At 35.1% G+C, this 18853-nt stretch overlaps 1 protein-coding gene across 2 annotated transcripts in view; it reads left to right on the top strand.

Moving 5' to 3' along the window:
- PIK3C2A (phosphatidylinositol-4-phosphate 3-kinase catalytic subunit type 2 alpha) overlaps positions 1 to 18347 on the top strand; it is an 80864-nt gene extending 62517 nt beyond the window's left edge. For both annotated transcript variants that reach the window (XM_016225162.2, XM_016225161.2), the window contains exons 23-33: positions 4137 to 4273; positions 6532 to 6701; positions 7282 to 7438; positions 8117 to 8226; positions 9999 to 10206; positions 11434 to 11558; positions 12787 to 12904; positions 12985 to 13057; positions 13400 to 13509; positions 13597 to 13722; positions 15327 to 18347. In XM_016225162.2, coding sequence (XP_016080648.2) covers positions 4137 to 4273; positions 6532 to 6701; positions 7282 to 7438; positions 8117 to 8226; positions 9999 to 10206; positions 11434 to 11558; positions 12787 to 12904; positions 12985 to 13057; positions 13400 to 13509; positions 13597 to 13722; positions 15327 to 15509 — 1517 coding nt within the window. In that variant the 3' untranslated portion in view covers positions 15510 to 18347. The remainder of the gene's footprint in view (positions 1 to 4136; positions 4274 to 6531; positions 6702 to 7281; positions 7439 to 8116; positions 8227 to 9998; positions 10207 to 11433; positions 11559 to 12786; positions 12905 to 12984; positions 13058 to 13399; positions 13510 to 13596; positions 13723 to 15326) is intronic.
- Positions 18348 to 18853: the final 506 nt, after the last annotated feature.

The following is an 18853-nucleotide window of genomic DNA, read 5'->3' as shown; positions in this document are numbered from 1 at the left end:
ATCATTATTTTTACTCAGCGAATGTTTGTTGCATATCTACCATCTGCAGAATGCTAATAGCATTCAGTGCTTATATTTTAGAGGCAAGCAATTGAAGACTTATGCAAGTAATTAGAAAATGCTTTGGTAAGCAAAAAGGTCTAAGAATAATTTCAAAGGCAATGCTGTTGCTTTTAAAGGAGAGAAAGATCACTTATGGTTAGTGGAAATGAGAAATGCTTTACAGATTCTAATCATCGACACTAGGTAGTCACCTAAAAGATTATCTTATCTAATCATCCTTCTAATATTTGCCATTCAATTTATGCTTAAATGCCTACAGTGAAGAGAATTCACTGTATTTCAAGTTAGTCCAGTATGTCCTGGATAGCTCTCATAGCTGGAAAGTTCTTTCTTGTATTTAGATGAACGGAAACTGACTCCTGGTTTCCTCTAACCGTAGGTTCCAGTTCTATTCATAGGCTATCATATAATTTCAAATCCTTCTTCATGATGACCTATTGTGAATCCTGAGTTTCGAATTCTTCAGTGATTTGTCATATGTTACTTTTTTTTTTTAAAGGTGTTTTTGCTATAATGTGAATTTTTAAAAATCTTCACCCAAGGATATGTTTATTGATTTTTAAAGAGAGAGAGAAAAGAACCATCAGTGTGAGAGAGAAACTATCAGTTGCCTCCCATACTCTCCCTGACCAGGGATCAAACCTGAAACCTAGGTATGTGCCCAGACCGTGAGTCGAACCTGAAACCTTTTGGTGTCCAGGATGACACCGACTGAGCTGTCATATGTGACTTTAAATTACTTCATCACATCATTGTTTTCTTTGTAAAGGGCTCAAGTGATTGATTTATAGTTTCTAAGAATGACACCTAGATTTCATAGTATGCAGAAGGGTGGGCAAAGTATCACATATATGGAGCTTATTAACTAGTAAAACCATCTTGCTAGCTCCTGTTAAACCATGTCTTAGCCATTCTGTACTTGTGCATTTTGATTCTTAGACCCAAGTGTACGACCTTCACTGTTAACTTTCTTACTGTATTTGATCTATTACTTTTCAGCCTGTTGGATTCTTTTTAAAATCTGAGTTTTATCTGTCATTGAACCTCTTAACTTGTGTCATGAACAGATTTGAGAACATATATTCTGTAGCTTCTGCTAAGTCATTGAAAAACATGTTTACTCAGAAAGGGCCAAGTACCAAACCTGTGGCAAAGTCTCCCTTCAAGTGATTGCTCAATCTTTGTGTATTGTATTTTACTTGGTTACTCACCTATTTCATTATGCTATCAACCACTCCACGTTTCGCCATTTTGTCCATCAGGGCAACATGAGAGCCTTGTAACTTTACTCCCTCAGGTTAGGATGTACAAAATTTTATCTTGTCAAAAAGGAAATCTATTCAATTCAAGAATTCTTTTTTTTTTTTTTTTTTTTAAATCCTCAACTGAGGATATTTTTTCCATCGCTTTTCAGAAAGAGTGGAAGGGTGAGAGAGACGTGTTGATTGGTTGCCTCCTGCACACGCCCTGACCAGAGCTGGGGATTGAGTCTGCAACCAAGGTACATGCCCTTGACCGGAATCAAACCCAATACCCTTCCTTGGGCCAATGCTCTAACCACTGAGCAAAACCTGCCAGGGCCAATTTAAGAACTCTTGCTGGTGGTTTTTCATATGTCTCGTGAGATGGAAGTTTTATCAAGTAAGATTCCTCAACAATAGCCTACCATCTCATTAGATTAGTTTTTCTGTCACACACTTATTGCATGTAGTCGAATGTCTCTTTTATGGAATTCCATGTAATTTTGGAGACAATCAGATTGCTCGTTTTTATGTTGTTTCTAACTAATGATTGGGTGCTTACTCTGTGTCCTGCGCTGTGCTAAGCTTGTGTGTGTGTGTGTGTGTGTGTGTGCGCGCGCGCGCGCTTTTATTGATTTGAAAGAGAGAGAAACATTGATGTGAGAGAAACACTGATCTGCCGCCTCTTGCACACACCCTACCGGGGATTGAGCCCAAAAACCTAGGCATGTGCCCTGACTGGAAATCAAATTGGTGACCTCCTGGTGCCTGGGATGGTGCTCAACCAAGTGAGCCACACTGGCCAGGGCTGTGCTGAGCTTTTTACCTGTGTTATTTAGCAGTATCCTTACATTTCAAATAAAGAAATCATATCCACATTCTCTCTGAAGTTTTTAACAAGTACCGCAGTCTATAGTAATCCCTTCCTTCTCCAGACTCAGCAATTGTTAATATTCACCAGACATTTACTACATGTTTCTTATCTTCCTTACTGGATTGATTTTAAGTTCCCTCAGTTAGAGACTGCATCTTCTTCCACAGATAATAATACTTTGTATTTCTTAGGAACTTTGGTCTACCATTTGCACATAGTAATCTGTACATATGTATGTTTGTTTATGAAATTAGAATTTTGTGTGTGTATTAACAGATTAAACGTAGTCATAGAATCAAGATGCAGGTATTAATTGAAAAAGGATGTCTCTGTGAACTATAAACCAGATGGTGCAACCAAAACAACATAAAAGATCCAAATGAATTCATTCTACCATATGTGACCAGACTCCTAGGATTACCGCCTATCGCTGCATATTTTCTTTCTTTCTTTCTTCTTTTTTTTTTTTTTTTTTTTAAATATATCTTCATTGATTTCAGAGAGAGGGAGGGAGAGGGGGAGAGAGAGAAACATCAATGATGACAGAGTCATCACTGATCAGCTGCCTCCTGCACGCCCCCACTGGGGATCAAGCCCACAACCTGGGCATGTGCCCTGACTAGGAATCGAACTGTGATCTCCTGGATCCTAGGTTGATGCTCAACTGCTGAGCCACACCTGGCTGGGCTGCATACTTTCTGTGGGGGTGGTCTGGAGGCCTTGGCATGCTTGGTTACTTCTAGTTCTTTGTCCAAAGCAGGTCCCTGTATACATATCTTATTTTGATGCCAATGCATTTCCTTGATTTTTTTAAAATTTATTTTATTGTTGAAAGTATTACAGATGTTTCCGTATTTTCTTCCCTTTACCCTGCTCCCCAAAACTAATTTTTAAATTATATAGATTGTATATGCACATTGTAAAATATTTGTATAGCATATAATGAAAAGTAAATCTTAGTTTCTTCCTACACGCCCATCTTTAATCCTTGGCATTTTACTCCCGAAATATAACTATTTACATAGCCTTCTGGGAATGTTTTGTGTACATTCCAACATACATAATAGTCTTTCTTTTAAACAGAAAATGTAGAGCTCTCCATCTGGATTTTGTCTTTAAAAGCATATTTTTGAGGTCTTTCTACACAAGCACACAGAGGTATACCTCATTTTATTCCATTGTGTAGATGTCCCATAATTTGTTTGATATTTATTTTAAAGGAATTATGAATAAAACAAAAAATGATCTGCCAAGCCAGACATGCACCTTTCACCAAGCAGGACAGAATTCTTACCTGAGACGAGCGCATCACAGAGGGCAGTCCTGACCCGTTCTTCCCTCCAAAAGGGCCTCATGTGCCCTGGACCACTCTTATCTTGCCAACATACATGACTAGAAAGTGTTATGTGACAGCATGTGTCTTATAAGTAATTTTATTAAGGAGGTTCATACTATCTAATTTGTAATTAATATTGTTATTTTTGTGGGGGGAGCACATAGATGTACAGATTATAGAATCTCAACTAGTTAAATTTAAGTTTTACATTGTGGTTCCCCCCCCAAAACAATTGAATTGTTCACATTTTCTAGCATGAACTGCCAGAGTTGCTCTCTAAATAAAAAAAGATAATTGCTAGCTAGTGTCTTATGTCAAAGATTGAAAGCTATAAATTTTTCAAAAATTGATTTTGAGAGAGACAGAGAGAAACATCGATGTGAGAGCAAAACGTTGATATGAAAGTGAAACATTGATCTGCTGCCTCCTACATGCCCTCTACCGGGAATCGAGCCCCCAGCCTGGGCATGTGCCCTGACTGGGAAATGAACCAGTGAGCTTTCAGTGCTTGGTACAATGCCCAAACAACTGAGTGACACCGGCCAGGGCTGAAAGCTTTACATTTTTTAAAGGCTTTCTTTTGGAAGATATTTTCACATAGCTTAATGTTTTGTTGTTAAAGGCATGGTGGAGCTAGTTCCTGCTTCAGATACCCTCAGGAAAATCCAAGTGGAATATGGTGTGACCGGATCCTTTAAAGATAAACCGCTCGCAGAGTGGCTGAGGAAATACAATCCCTCTGAAGAGGAATATGAAAAGGTGATTAGCATTTCTCCTTATTCTAAATAACTTCGTTAAAAATGTCTTCAGTGCTTTTATTTTCCAGCTCTGGTGTCAGCCATTTAGTGTAAGTTGTGAAAACAGTATTTTTCTCCAAGTAAAGAAAAGAATATAAAAACAGAATGCATTTAATGGCAGGAATTTGAGTGAAGCCAATGCTAAATTACCCAAAACTTTCCAAACATGTATTTAGAGGCCAGCAAAACAGGTAATTTTATAATCCAAAATGATATTTCTTTCACAACAGTCTTGGAAAAAGTTATAGAAATGAGTAGAATGGCTGCATCATGTGGTTTTTAAGAGCAAGATTATGGGCCAGACTTTCTGGGCTTGAATTCAGGTCCCAAGTCACTTACCAGCTATACAGCCTCTAGCAAATTGCTTAACCTCTTTGTGCCTCAGTGACATCTGCTATAAAATGTCATAGTATTATATTTTTATGGTATTATAGTACATATTACGGCTGTAAAAAATAGTACTATAGGTTATTATGAGAATTAAATGAATTGATATATATAAAGTGTTACATAGACTAAATTCTGTAATTGATAGCTGCTATTATTAGAGACATCAGTATTTTGTTATAGTATACTTTTGTTTTACGTAAGAGGAAAAGGAAATCTCTTAGGACTTAAGGCCTGTAATGATCCTAAATTGGTCTAAGGAAGACTCAAGAATACTTTCAATGGTGATGTAAGAAGATCCCAGTTTTAGTATCACATTTGCAAATAGATACGCACAAATGCTATCTGTTGACCTAAGAAAGTAAAGTAGAGGAATTTTGTTCGGTGTTTTGAAATGTTTAAAAACGTTTCCTTTTCTTACGCTGTGGTTTGGGGAAAGCAGTGCAGCAGAAGCCAATACTTGTTTATAGTAGCTGGCTTTTTTGTCATTCCAGGTAAGTTGTTTGACACAAAATAATGGTCAAGTAACATACCTTGAGTGCTTTTTATGCATTTGGCTCTTTTATGTAGGGAATATAATATAGTGGAGTCACATTGCCTGGGTTTGTTTGTTTTTAAATATATCTTTATTGATTTCAGAGAGAGAAAGGGGGAGAGAGAGAGAGAGAGAAACATCAGTGATGAGAGTCTGATCAGCTGCCTCCTGCACTCCCCGCACTGGGGATCAAGCCTGCAACCCAGGCATGTGCCCTGACTGGGAATAGAATTAAGATCTCCTGGATCATAGGTCGATGCTCAACTTCTGAGCCACGCAGGCTGGGCATGGGTTTGTATTTTGACTCTGCCACTTAATAGTTATTTGATCTTGGGCAATTAACCTCTCTGTGTTTCAGTTTCATGTGTAAAAATGGCAATAATAGTACATATATTATTGGTTTGTTATAAGATTTTAAATGAGTTAATGTATACATCCATATATATGCATATTCACATATGTACTGTGAGTGTGGCTGGGGGGGAGAGAAACAGAGATAGAGAGTAGTGCAGTGCCTGGTTTGTGATAAGCGCTATGCAAACATTTGCTATTATCACCATCAGTAATGATTTCTGTGTGATTATGGAATAAAATTAACCACATGGACATGTAGAACCATATGACTTCATTCAGAAATGTAGTATCTTGAGAATAAACTAAATGCACATGCTTTGGACAAAAATATTCATTGTATACATCTGCATCTTGCTGTATCCTTCTGTATGATATTGTGTTAATAATTTAATCCTAGGACAGGCAGGACTATTATCCAGCTTTGAGAAATGTAACAGATGACAAAGAGTCACCAAATGGGCAGCAAAGTACATTAATTATATTATTGGATGGTTAAAGATATAAGCTGACTTTTTTTGCACATGCCCTCCCTATAAGCCCCCACAAAAAAATGAAACAGAAAAATATTCTTTTATTCAGCTTAATCTTTGTCTCAGTGTTACCACTTGTGGTAAGCAGCAGAGCCTGTGAAGAGCAGGGTTCCACAGACATGATACTTAAAAGATGTTCAGAGGCAGTGCATACCCTACATAGGGCCTAGTGGCATCTCTGCTTATTAAAGGACAAAACTAGAGAGAAGGGGCAGTATCCACCTTTAGGAGGGTGTTTCTGTGTTTGAATTATGAACAGGATGTTTTGTTTTTTAAATCATAATCCAATTTATCAGTTGTTTACAAAGTGTATTACAATAGTGATTTCAAAGAGGGATGAATTACATTAATCTTTGTAACCTTGCCTCCTTTAAAAATATTTTTTTCTAAAATAATTTTATATCTGTATTATAGGCTTCTGAGAATTTTATCTATTCTTGTGCTGGATGCTGTGTAGCCACCTATGTTTTAGGTATCTGTGATCGACACAATGACAATATAATGCTTCGAAGCACAGGACACATGTTTCACATTGACTTTGGGAAGTTTTTGGGCCATGCACAGATGTTTGGTAGCTTCAAAAGGTATTGACCTTGTTGTTGTTGTTGCTGAAGAAAAGAGGTGCTTCCAAGTTCACAAATTAGTATCCCAAGTCTTCCTTTTTTTCTTGCTGTTCTTTACCCTGTATCTCCTTTTGAGCATAACAGGGTGAAAAAAGCCCTAAGATATGACTTTACTTCAAGAATGAGTATGTGTGTATAACCTTTGCTGAAATGAATTAGGTGTATCTTATTTTGTCTAGCTAGTGGTACCTAATTGGAAATGTTCCCTTCTGTATAATGTCATTGAGCAAACTTTTTTTCTCTGTATGTTTGTAACTATAATTATGTTTGAGCTCTGTTTGAATGTGTGGATTTATAAATATCACCTTGAAAAACTTTTCATATATAAGTTCTATCTAAATGATGAGATTAGATGATGAGTTTCCTGAAAATGAGAATTTTTTAAGAATTAATGCAAATTCAAAACTGCCTGATACTAAGTTTCCCAACTGGAAATTGCTATGGCTCAGATAGATTAGTTCAGTAACCATATGTAATGGTAGTAGCACTCTTTGAATATCTTCTGTAAATAACACTTTGTATGTACTTTCCTTTTAAATAGGGATCGGGCTCCTTTTGTGCTGACCTCTGATATGGCATATGTCATCAATGGGGGTGAAAAGCCCACCATTCGTTTCCAGTTATTTGTGGATCTCTGCTGTCAGGCCTACAACTTGATAAGAAAGCAAACAAACCTCTTTCTTAACCTCCTTTCACTGGTAACTCTGTTCTTTTTAAGCATTTAATTTTATATTAATGTTTCTGTATTTTAATAACTAAAAACAGGATATTGTGATTTTGGAATAAAATTTACTGTAGTCTCAAATGTTAGATATATTATTACCAACATATTTAAAAAATGCTGCAATGTGAAATATGCCAGACACCATTTTTAGAAAATATTTAAAAAAAATAAATCACAAAACGGGTTACCCTGCAAGTGAGGAATAATAGCAACTGAAAGGGACCCTGAGGTCATCTGGGATGCTGGTAGATGTATTGTGTCATAGTCTGGGTGTGCTCAGATTGTGAACACTCATTAAGCTATACACTTAAAGTTTCTGTACTTTTCTGGATGTATATTAAGTAAAAACAAGCTAAAAACCCCACTCTGATTATTTTGACTGAAATTAATATAAAAACAATACTAGACAAAATTGCCTGGCTTTTACAGCTTATATTCCATAAACTGACTTTGTGACTTCCAACAGTTGACTTCATTTTCTTCAATTTTTTTCATTAACAAGAAAATCACTTAGGTTTCTAAAACATAAACTCCTCAAAGCTGTGATTGTTTTTGTTTACTTTAGTTCTGATTACCTGGACAGCTTTTAGGGAAGAATGGGGAACAGACTTTTAAAAAAATTAACTCACAAACTTGTTTTCCTTTTCTATAGATGATTCCTTCAGGCTTACCAGAACTTACAAGTATTCAAGATTTGAAATATGTTAGAGATGCGCTTCAACCCCAAACTACAGATACAGAAGCTACAATTTTCTTTACTAGGTAAGGCATGCTTAAGTATATTAGAGAAGTCATGTACACTTTAGCTTTGATGTGTTTTCCTTAGTATTAATAAATGGTATATACCAAAATCTGATTTACAGGAAAATGGATTCACAGAATTAGCAAATAGTAGGTGGTCAAAAGTTTATTTATTGAATAAGTATAAAGGATTTGCAACATTTAAAAAAATTTATTTCTCTCAAAGCATGAGCTCAAGTTTTATTTAGTATATGATTTATTTATAAAAATCCTATTTATCAACGATTTCTGTGAAGCATATTTTCTACAGTGCCAAATACGAGGTGGTTTTTTAATCTATTTTTGAGGATTCTGCCATAACAATTTTCATGGATACCTTAACTGCAACACTGCTATAGTATTGTTATGATATGATGTAGTACTTGGAACACATTTACCAATGATTGCATTTGAACTTGTTATTGCTTTAAAGGCAAATATATTCTAAATGTCTGGTGACCAGGGTGGTCACTGACTAGTGGTACCACCACATAATGCCATAGCGGGGTGGTAATGCACATGAGCTCATGTTCTTTTCTCTCTTTTCTCTTGCCTTCTTCCTCTCAGTAGAGAAGAGGTAGAAAACACTGGGACTGAACTTCCCTAGCCTCAGGAGTCTGGGCTGAATTATTGAATTGAAGGAAGCTGACTTTTATATAGCCTTCCAAACTAATTCTGATAATTTAGGTATTGATGGTTTGGTGTTGATTTTTTAAAGAGATTTGTTAATGCTCTAAAGCAGGCATATGTTAGTCTTCTTGATCTACCATAACAAAATACCAGACATGAGGTGGCTTAAAAAACAAATTTATTTTCTCATAGTTCTGGAGGCTGGGAAGTCCAAGATCAAGGTGTCAGCTGATTTGCTTCCTGGTGAGGGCTCTAGCTTGCAGACTGCTGCCTTGCCTTCTCACTGTTTTCTCATGAAGGAGGGAGATAGAGCAAGAAGGCATGTACTTTCTTGTCTCTTCTTATGAGGAGACCAATCCTCCTGGATCAGGGCTCTACCCTTAACCTTAATTGCTAACTCTATAAAGGTCCTACCCATCAGGGCTTGAACACACAAATTTTGGGAGACACAAATGTTTAGTCCATAGCAAGGCAAAAATCTTTGTATGAGGTTCTCTCACTTCTCTTTGAATCTTTTTTTCTCTTTCTGGATTTCTTTATCCTGTTTCTGAGACTTCTTGTTTGCCCTTGCTTGCCTAAAGTGTTCTATCCAGGCCTGTCTTCTGAATTGATTCTTACCAAACTCCCCATCCTATCAAAACTTTTTCCAACTGAGGGAAATTGAGATTATATGAAGGACTCTGATATTAGATTCCATTATTTGATAGAAGAGATTTTTAAAAATTTTGAATTACTCTGGATTCTTCCTCCTATACCTGTTTAGCTGTCACTGTTCCTGTTTATTGCAAGGGGTTAAATAATGAAATCATTTTTTGGCATTATACCAGTCATCTCTAAAAGCTTTTAATTAGCATTGGATCCCAGAGGATTCAAGAAATAAAAAATCACTTGGAGACAGTGGGATGGGATGGAATAGAAACTCTTGTGCTGAAAGTTCTGTTGGGGTAAGATGTATTTTGATAGGTTTTTGGCCTACAGAACAAAGGGAATCCTTGGCAGAGTGAGAATCTGCTTACTATTTTAAAAGGAATAAAAGTATTTTTCATCTTTTTATTATGTTAAAAGAATTGAGCATGTGTTCTCATGAACATTTACTGTTAACACATTTTTTGATTATTTTGTAGGCTCATTGAATCAAGCTTGGGAAGCATTGCCACAAAATTTAACTTCTTCATTCACAACCTTGCTCAGCTGCGTTTTTCTGGTCTTCCTTCCAATGATGAGCCCATCCTTTCATTTTCACCCAAAACATACTCCTTCAGGCAAGATGGTCGAATCAAGGAAGTCTCTGTTTTCACTTATCATAAGAAATACAACCCAGATAAACATTACGTAAGTTTGGTTTGATTTGTAGAGACTCATGCCTGCATTATTGTCCTTTCCTGCTTCCTTCACTGACTCTGCTGAAGTTTCAAGCATTTGTTCTTTTCATACTTCTTTCTTCCATGGATGGTCCAAAAATAAATAAATGTACTTGGAGCATCCCTAATTGTTTTTTGGTATTTATTTCTTGGTAGATTTGCTCCAAAACCATGAGGGACAAATGATATTCTTCTTTTCAGAGACAAGACTAAAAGGGTAGCGCTTTTTCTCCTTCCTTATCTTCAATTCGTTCTTAATGTCAAAGGTAAAGCTTGCTCATTGTAACAAATTCAGCCAATGTAGAAGCATATAAAGTAAAAGTCTAAGTTCTTATTCTACTCTCCAGGAATGATGAAGTATTCTCCCCCACACACACAAACACACAGTTTGTTTTTTAAGGACAGTATCTTTAGTGTGCTTCTATCCCCCCCAATAATGTAGCATTGTCATAATTTTTGCTGTTATTTTTCACCCTTGTGCTAATATTTTTGTTGGACAATACTTTGTGGCACTGTCAGTCTTTAAATTTTTGATAAATTGATAAATTTTAGAAAGCTACTTTACTATTTAATTTTCACCTATTTTATTACTAGTAAATTTTTCTATGTTTACTGATCATTTTATCCTGACACTGTTTTATTGAGCAGTCCGTTTTTCTCCCAATGACTTATTGTGCCATCTTTAAATACACTGTTTATAGATGTATCTGATTATAAACAGAATTTATTTTTTCCTTAGATGTATCTGATTCCGTACCAGTATTTTGCTCTTTAAAGTACTGTGACTTTATAATAGTTTAAATATCCAGTAAGATAAGTTTTCCCTCATAACCCAGCTATCATAAATTTTGCCTTTTTTTCCTATTTACTCTCTTAAATGAACTTACTAATATTTTCATTGAAAATGCACTACTTTGTAAGTTTGGGAAATACATTTATTTTATTTAATCCTGGAAATAAAATGACTTTCACTTTCCAGTTCTTGTTTCTATATTGTACAATGGTTAAGATCATTCTTAGAATGTAGTTAGATGTGCTATAAATATGATGAGTTTTATATTTGCTGTTTTCTATTGGTGACATATATATTAACAAGTTAAAAGCACTTGGATTATATATAACCATCAAGCTGTAAATTTTCTTTCTGTCAGGAAAGGTTTTATTATGAATCTAATGTGTTTGGGTGTGATTTCTTCAGATTTATGTAGTCCGGATTTTGAGGGAAGGACAGCTTGAGCCATCATTTGTGTTCCGGACATTTGACGAATTTCAGGAACTGCACAACAAACTCAGTATTATTTTTCCACTTTGGAAGTTACCAGGGTATGTTCCCATTCACGTACGTTAGTCCTTTTTTATAGGAAATAATTTATTATTATGTGTAGGTCAAAAGTTTTGTGTTAACACTTAGTAAGATACTATGGATGTGACTTATTTTCCTTTGTATCACAAGGGCCTCATACAGTACTAGACTCACACAAGGAACTGTAAGTTTTTGATGATCAAGTTAATGAATAAATGATCAAGATCTGAAACTGCCCTGGCCAGTGTAGCTCAGTTGGTAGGGCATCTTCCTGTGCACCGAAAGGTCGCTGGTTCAGTTCCCAGTCAGGGTACATTCTTGGGTTGCGGGCTTAATCCCCAGTAGGGGATGTGCAGGAGACAACTGATTGATGGTTCTCTCACATCGACTTTTCTCTCTCTCCCTCTCCCTTCTTTCTCTAAAATCAATAAAAATATATTTTTAAAAAGGATCTTACACTAAAATTTTGGGATTTTCCAGCTTTCTAATTTTAGTTGAAGCTTTAAATTTGTTGTCTCTACCATAGTAAGGAACACAAGATAATAATTTGGAAAAAACAGGTTTTAAGTCACTGCAGAAATAATCTGTTATGATCACACTGAACTCCTCTGGAAAATAAAGAACTGAGGCATTGAGATTGTTATCAGAATCTTAGTGCTTAGTTTTGTATCTGATGCCCTTTGGAGACCCTCAGTTTTAATGTAGCTGATGACCAGATTTCCTATGTCAAGTTGGTCATATTCTTCTCAAACTAGATTTTAAAAGTAAAGACGCAGCAGAGTGGGTATCAGAGTTTATTTCCACATGCAGTCTCATTTTCCACTGCCACCAAAATAAGCAGAGTTAAGACTATCTTGATTTCGGCCCTTTGTCGTTTGCGGATTTTACTGGTATCTACAATAACTATAGCTGGTTAATGATTATTTTGGAGGATAAGATCTGTATAAAATATCTGCGAATGATTAATCTTGAAAAGAAATAAGTAGAAAATAAGTTAAAACTGTAGCAAATTAGCAAAGCCATGTACCTTTTGTACCAGGGTTCATAAAAGCATAATGGATTCTTGAACTATTTCATCTCCAGTACTTTGAAGAGAAATTGCAAAATTTACTTTATAGTGGAGTAAGACTCCAGTTTGTATTTAAGTATATAAAAAAGTGTATTTCTAAGTAAATATTGGGCTTGATTCTATAAATACTTTCAGATAAAATAATTTAAATCTCACTTGTTACTGTTTTTCTTTTGTAGCTTTCCTAATAGGATGGTTCTAGGAAGAACACACATAAAAGATGTAGCAGCCAAAAGAAAAATTGAGTTAAACAGTTATTTACAGAGTTTGATGAGTGCTTCAACGGATGTAGCAGAGGTGACTGTCCTCATTGAAAAATAACATATTTTTCGTGCTACGTAATATTTAAACTAATGGATCTTTTTCTTCTATCTTAGTGTGATCTTGTTTGTACGTTTTTTCACCCTTTACTTCGTGATGAGAAAGCTGAAGGAATAGCTAGGTTTGCAGGTAAGATTATTTTTTTCTCTTTATTAATAGATCATGGTTTCCCTATGGCCCTCAAGTCTATAACTAATCAGTGGATGTAGTAGAGTCACAGTGGGGTTGCTGGCTGTGGTTCAGTGAGATGAGAGGAAGTATTCTTTCTAAGCTAGAAAGAATTTTCTAGATAAACATAATTTTCCTAGTAGAATGTGATTACTAAAGAAAGATATATCCAGTGGCCTACCGGGTTCTTTACCTTTTTGTACTGTACAGTGATGGTCCTGGAGTTAAAGCAAAAAAATTTATTTTGTGGCTTGAAGCACTGCAAGCAAAATAAAATAAAGATGAACATATTTATATTTTCAGATGCAGGTGCCTTAAGTCCTACTCCAGGCCAGATAGGAGGATCAGTGAAATTATCTGTCTCTTACCGAAATGGTACTCTTTTCATCATGGTGATGCACATCAAAGATCTTGTGAGTGATTGCAAATACTGGTAATTGTAGAGGAAACCCATACCTTGGTAGGAAGCATTACTGTTAAGGGAATGCTTTTCTTTGTAGGTTACTGAAGATGGGGCTGACCCAAATCCATATGTCAAAACATACCTACTTCCAGATCCCCACAAAACATCCAAGCGTAAAACCAAAATTTCACGAAAAACTAGGAACCCGACATTCAATGAAATGGTAAGTTAAAATCATTTCTAAAAATTTCCTTGATGTTTTGAGATTTTAAATTTCAAATGCTTTACATTAAAAATTTTTAGGTATCAGTTGTACTAGTAAAGCAAATCAATAGCAGTCCAATGATATTTAACAAAGTGATGCAGAGTTGAACCCTCAATCATAGACCTTAGGTTTTAAGAAGATCTTAGGGGCCATTATTCCATTACTCTTCCATCTTGAACCCCTTCTACAACATTTTTAAAAAGTGGATGTTCAGTCTGTGCTGAAATACTTCCAGGCCATCCAGTTTGTTTTGGGCAGCTCCAGCTCTTAGATTATTTTTTATACTGAGCTGAAATCTTCCCTCTCTATAGTTTGCACCTCTGGGTCTAGTACTTCTTGGAACCACACAGAATTATTCTTTTCCTCCTGCATGGCAGCCCTTTACATAATTGAAGTTTAAATGCTCTTTCTGTTGATTCTTTTAAAATATCTTCAGTACCTTTACCTTTGCTTGATAGGATGTAGTTTCAAAAGCCTCCTCCCTCTAATTTGTTTTAGACTGCCAGCAACCCTCCTGAAATAGAGTGCTCCAGACTGAAAGCAGCAAGCAGGGCATCAGCTGAGCAGTATGGAGCAGAACTGATTTTGCTCAGCTACTCATGGCTAACTTGGAAACTTCCTCATCTGTTAAAGCCCACTCTTAGTCAACTACTTTTTTAGGATAAACACCACTTTATTTGTGTACATTAACATTACATCCACACAAAAATGTCTGGAGATTAGAAAGCAAATAATTCTGAATTTTCATTGTTTCAAATTTATTAAAACCTTAGAATATACTTTCAGCCCATTAAAAGCATATAAAATGTTTGGTGAAGACCAATATTCCTATCATTCTCAAAAGGCAGTATTGGCTTTTTGTCTAATTAGTGTTGTGCTTTCAAGAAAATGAAATGTGGTCAGTTTTTTAGTTCTTATAGTCAAACAGTGAGAAGGACTAGACTACAGAGATGTTTCTCAGAAGTTATGGTGAGGCTTTCGTGAAAAAAAATTCTAAGTGTTGAACATGGTATTTGGAAGAGAGTAGCTTTTCCACACTCCAGATTTGCTATAAATTACATTTATAGTTGATGAGTTTGCAGTGGATTATGGATAATCAGAAATTATCATTTCATGGTATATGAAATCCAACAGAAAAAAGACAACAAAAGAAAATTTTAATCTCTCATTTTTTTGTAAAATAATTACAATTATGCTATCTCACCTTGCTTCCTTCTGTTCTCATTAGATCATCTTAGTGCATGCTGCCTTGTAACTTCTTTTCCTTTCCCCATACCTCCATCTCAGAAAAACCATGTTCTTAGTCTTAAGCCATAATAACTTTCTACTTTGTGCATTTCTATGTCAGACTCTCGGAGGACTAATAATACAGTTAGTTCAGAACTCCTGAAATACAAAATGTGCATCTAAGCATGAGACAGATTCTACCAGATGTGTCATAACCAGTATCTTTAATTGTAGTCACTCTGACAAATAATCTCTTATGTTTTTACTTAAAATAACCCAAGAAGCCAAAGAAATAAATAACTTGTAACTTTGTTTTCTTTTTGCCTTTGCTGTAGCTTGTGTACAGTGGATATAGCAAAGAAACCCTAAGGCAGAGAGAACTTCAACTAAGTGTGCTCAGTGCAGAATCTCTACGGGAGAATTTTTTCTTGGGTGGAATAACCCTGCCTTTGAAAGATTTCAACTTGAGCAAAGAGACGGTGAAATGGTATCAACTGACTGCAGCAACCTATTTTTAAGCTATTGAATTTCTGAGCTTTGGAAGTAAGAACAGTTATAAATGTGTGTGCGCGCACACACACACTTGAGAACTTTGTATAGTATTTTTATACTTGGATAGAAATTATAAAGTAAATGTACTTGTTGCATTTCAGCACAGGTGTTGGACCAACAGTCACATAACTAACTTTTATGAGTTTGTTGAAGCCATTGCTGTTTTAAAGTCATTATATAGAATGCTGTAAACCCTAAACTTAATATATAATAAGTCTGAAAAAGACTTGGTGAACAATTTAACCCTCTCTTAATTCAGAGTAATAGCTCTAGTTTGGCCTGTTTTTCATTGTTTCTTACAGACACAGCATGTTTGTTTTCCTGTTTTGCACCTTCTACAGCCTTTACCACTGTGCATGTTTGCAAACACCAAAGGAAAGGAAAGAGGTGCAGGATGTTACCATAAAATGCAGCTGCTATTCATAGGGCCGAAAAGCAAAGCACAAATTATAGTTAGTTATGTTAAGAACTACTAAGTAGTTTATAGACGTAGGGGGAAATAATATTGCTTTCTATTTTTCATGTATTTAAAGCCTTTTTCAGAATGAAGTGCCAATTACTGAAGTTGTAAATAATGGTGCCTTAACTTCACACGCTTGCCTGGCACTTCATTCTGATGATTTTTCCTGACTTGATAAATAGTAAGCAGTTTTCACTCACTTTCAACTTACTCAAGACAAGAAATTATTGACATTTACTAGTGTTTTTTCCCACAGAAAGATCATTTTCTCTATTTCTGATGTGTGACTTAAAGTCAGCCATTTGTTTTTGTTATCCAGTGATTCAGTCATCAATGTAGCTGTACACTAAATTCCATCATTCCATTATAGTCCTACATTTGTTCCCAGGAGTGTGAGTTGAAGTTTGGTAGTTTCACTTCCATATATTTATATTCCCCCTCCCTCATTAAACAAGTAAAATTGTTTACCCATTCCTGTTTGGTAGAAGAACTCCAATGAGTAGGGCAGACTCTTCACAACAGGCCCAAGGCAAGAATTCTAGGGTCCAGACTGAATTTTAAGGTAGACATTTATGACAAAGTTGGTCTTGTAAGTTGTATTACTTACATTTGTAACCACTGTACTTTCAAAAATTATTTTTCCTTAATATAATGTGACTTCGAATTATAAGGGACATATTTGAAATTATTTGCAGTAACCATTAAAGAATAAGATTCATTTTTATTAGTTATTCAGCTTCACACAGTTTTGTGTTTAGTTTGGGTAAATATGTATATATAATCTCATGGCTGAAATAGAAATTCACTTTTTAAATAATAATAGATTGTAACAATCTGGGTGCTGTGAGATAACTGACAAAATACTTCAGAATGTAGAATACCAAGAAAGAAAGGACAGTCTGCAACTCAGTCATCCAGAACAGAATTCTTATGAACTGTGCAAATATTTAGTATACATGGTGATACCTGCAGAGCAGAAATAGATGAGTTGAGGATATATCAGTGGGACAGGCTAAAAAAAGAAAAACTTGAAATTTTTGGTGCCTAACACTAATGGTCCATTTGTAGGAAACCCCATGAATATGATATATGAATGTCTTTTTTTAAATGTTAAAATGTGTTGTTTATTTAATACAATAATTAAAATGCAGATCAAATCACCACTGTTTATTTTCTTTTTCCACATACCATTAACTGTTTCTTCATGTGTGTAAGTAGCTTTGCAAATGTAAAGAAGTACTAGATATTTTCACTTAAGATTTTGAGAACTAATTCCATTCCACGTGTTGTCACTTAGCCACAGTAAAAGTATGATTTTGGTGAAAGGTCATTGTTAATTGAACTCAGTGTTAGTGCAGTGTCTCTTGGCACAAATAATAGAGCTAGAAAATGTGATAATCACTTTTCAATTACAAGAAATCTGGATTCTTATCTAAAAGTGTATATTACGATTAATATTGTACAGTTAACCAGAGTTCAGAAAAGTGGTAATGTTTTCTCTTAACTCATTTTGTGCCTTCTTTGGTCACACCACACACACTTTATATATATTTTAATATAAGTTATTTCTTTGTGAAATTCTAATCTTCAGCCCTTACCAAAACAAAAAAATAAAAGGGACAGAGGCACCTCTTTGCACTACTACTATCAATAGATTTTAAATCATTTTTTTAAAGGTTGCATTCAAGTAAATCAAACAAAAGTTTAAATAAACTGGCCAAGACACTAATTTTTATTTATAATCACATTTTATATCTGTCTTTATTGGGTGAAAATAATTATAAGTAAGTCCTGCACCAGAAGAGTTCTTTCCTCTTGGAGTGTGCTTTGGGATTTGAAAATAATGGTATACTCCCAGAACCTATTGTTTTCTCTACTGAGGAACCCAATGTAGAACTTGCACTGACGTTTTTATTACTCCCTTTATAAGAATCAATAGGTAGATGTTAAGGCACATATGATCTTTGATAAAGTATTTTATCTTTTCAAGTTAAAGTTGAATAAAAGTTTCAATATTTTGCCTTAAATTGGTTAACCAGTCTTTTCTAGGATTCAAGTACTATGGCATTTAAAAAAGAAAACATTCAATTTTGATACTTAGACTTCAGATCAAAAAGGACTGAAGCCACACTACTATAATTTATAGATTAATTACATGCTGTTTGACTAGTAGTACAAATATGAATGAAATGACAGTCTGATCTATAAGAACCAAATACTTTAATTATATTAAGATAGTGAGTAAAGATGTATAATATTTTTATTAATACCTTGAATATATTCAGTGGATTGGATGTGACTTTATAACTGTACTACAATTTTATTAAAATATTTCTGGAATAAAGGAACTCTGCTATCATTTCTTTTCTCGCCACCATATTACTGTTTTCGGTTCCAAACTTTGAGCTCACTGTTGCTGTTCTTTGCCTAATAAACCCAGGAGTTTATTAGGTTCAAATATCCTGAATTTCAAAACTGACCTATCATTTGCCCCTAAAGATGTCCAAGTACAGTGTTTCTGATTTCTAAGTGTGGTTCTTGGAAGGCCTAGATTGCCACTTGCCTAGAGCCCCATCACCATTTCATAGAATTAAAATGCTTCCGTGAGTATGGTCCCTGGCCTTTGGTAGTTTACTTAAATAGTAAATAGTATAGTAACATCCATGTTATAGACATGTCTACACAACAGGGAAATGTAGATTCTTATAATATACCATGCACAACATGTAAAAGGGCCTAGAGACCATGAAGTGCAATAACTTACATAATTAGAGCCTTTTTTTGTGGGTGATAAATTCAGTTTCTGTCAGAAAAGAAAACCTACTTAATTTCACCCCTACTCTTTTGAAG

The sequence above is a fragment of the Miniopterus natalensis genome, chromosome 11, assembly GCF_054644295.1.
Source record: "Miniopterus natalensis isolate mMinNat1 chromosome 11, mMinNat1.hap1, whole genome shotgun sequence".
Lineage (NCBI taxonomy): Eukaryota > Metazoa > Chordata > Mammalia > Chiroptera > Miniopteridae > Miniopterus > Miniopterus natalensis.
The sequence above is the reverse complement of the archived record's forward strand: the minus strand, read 5'-3'. Positions and strand labels throughout refer to the sequence as shown.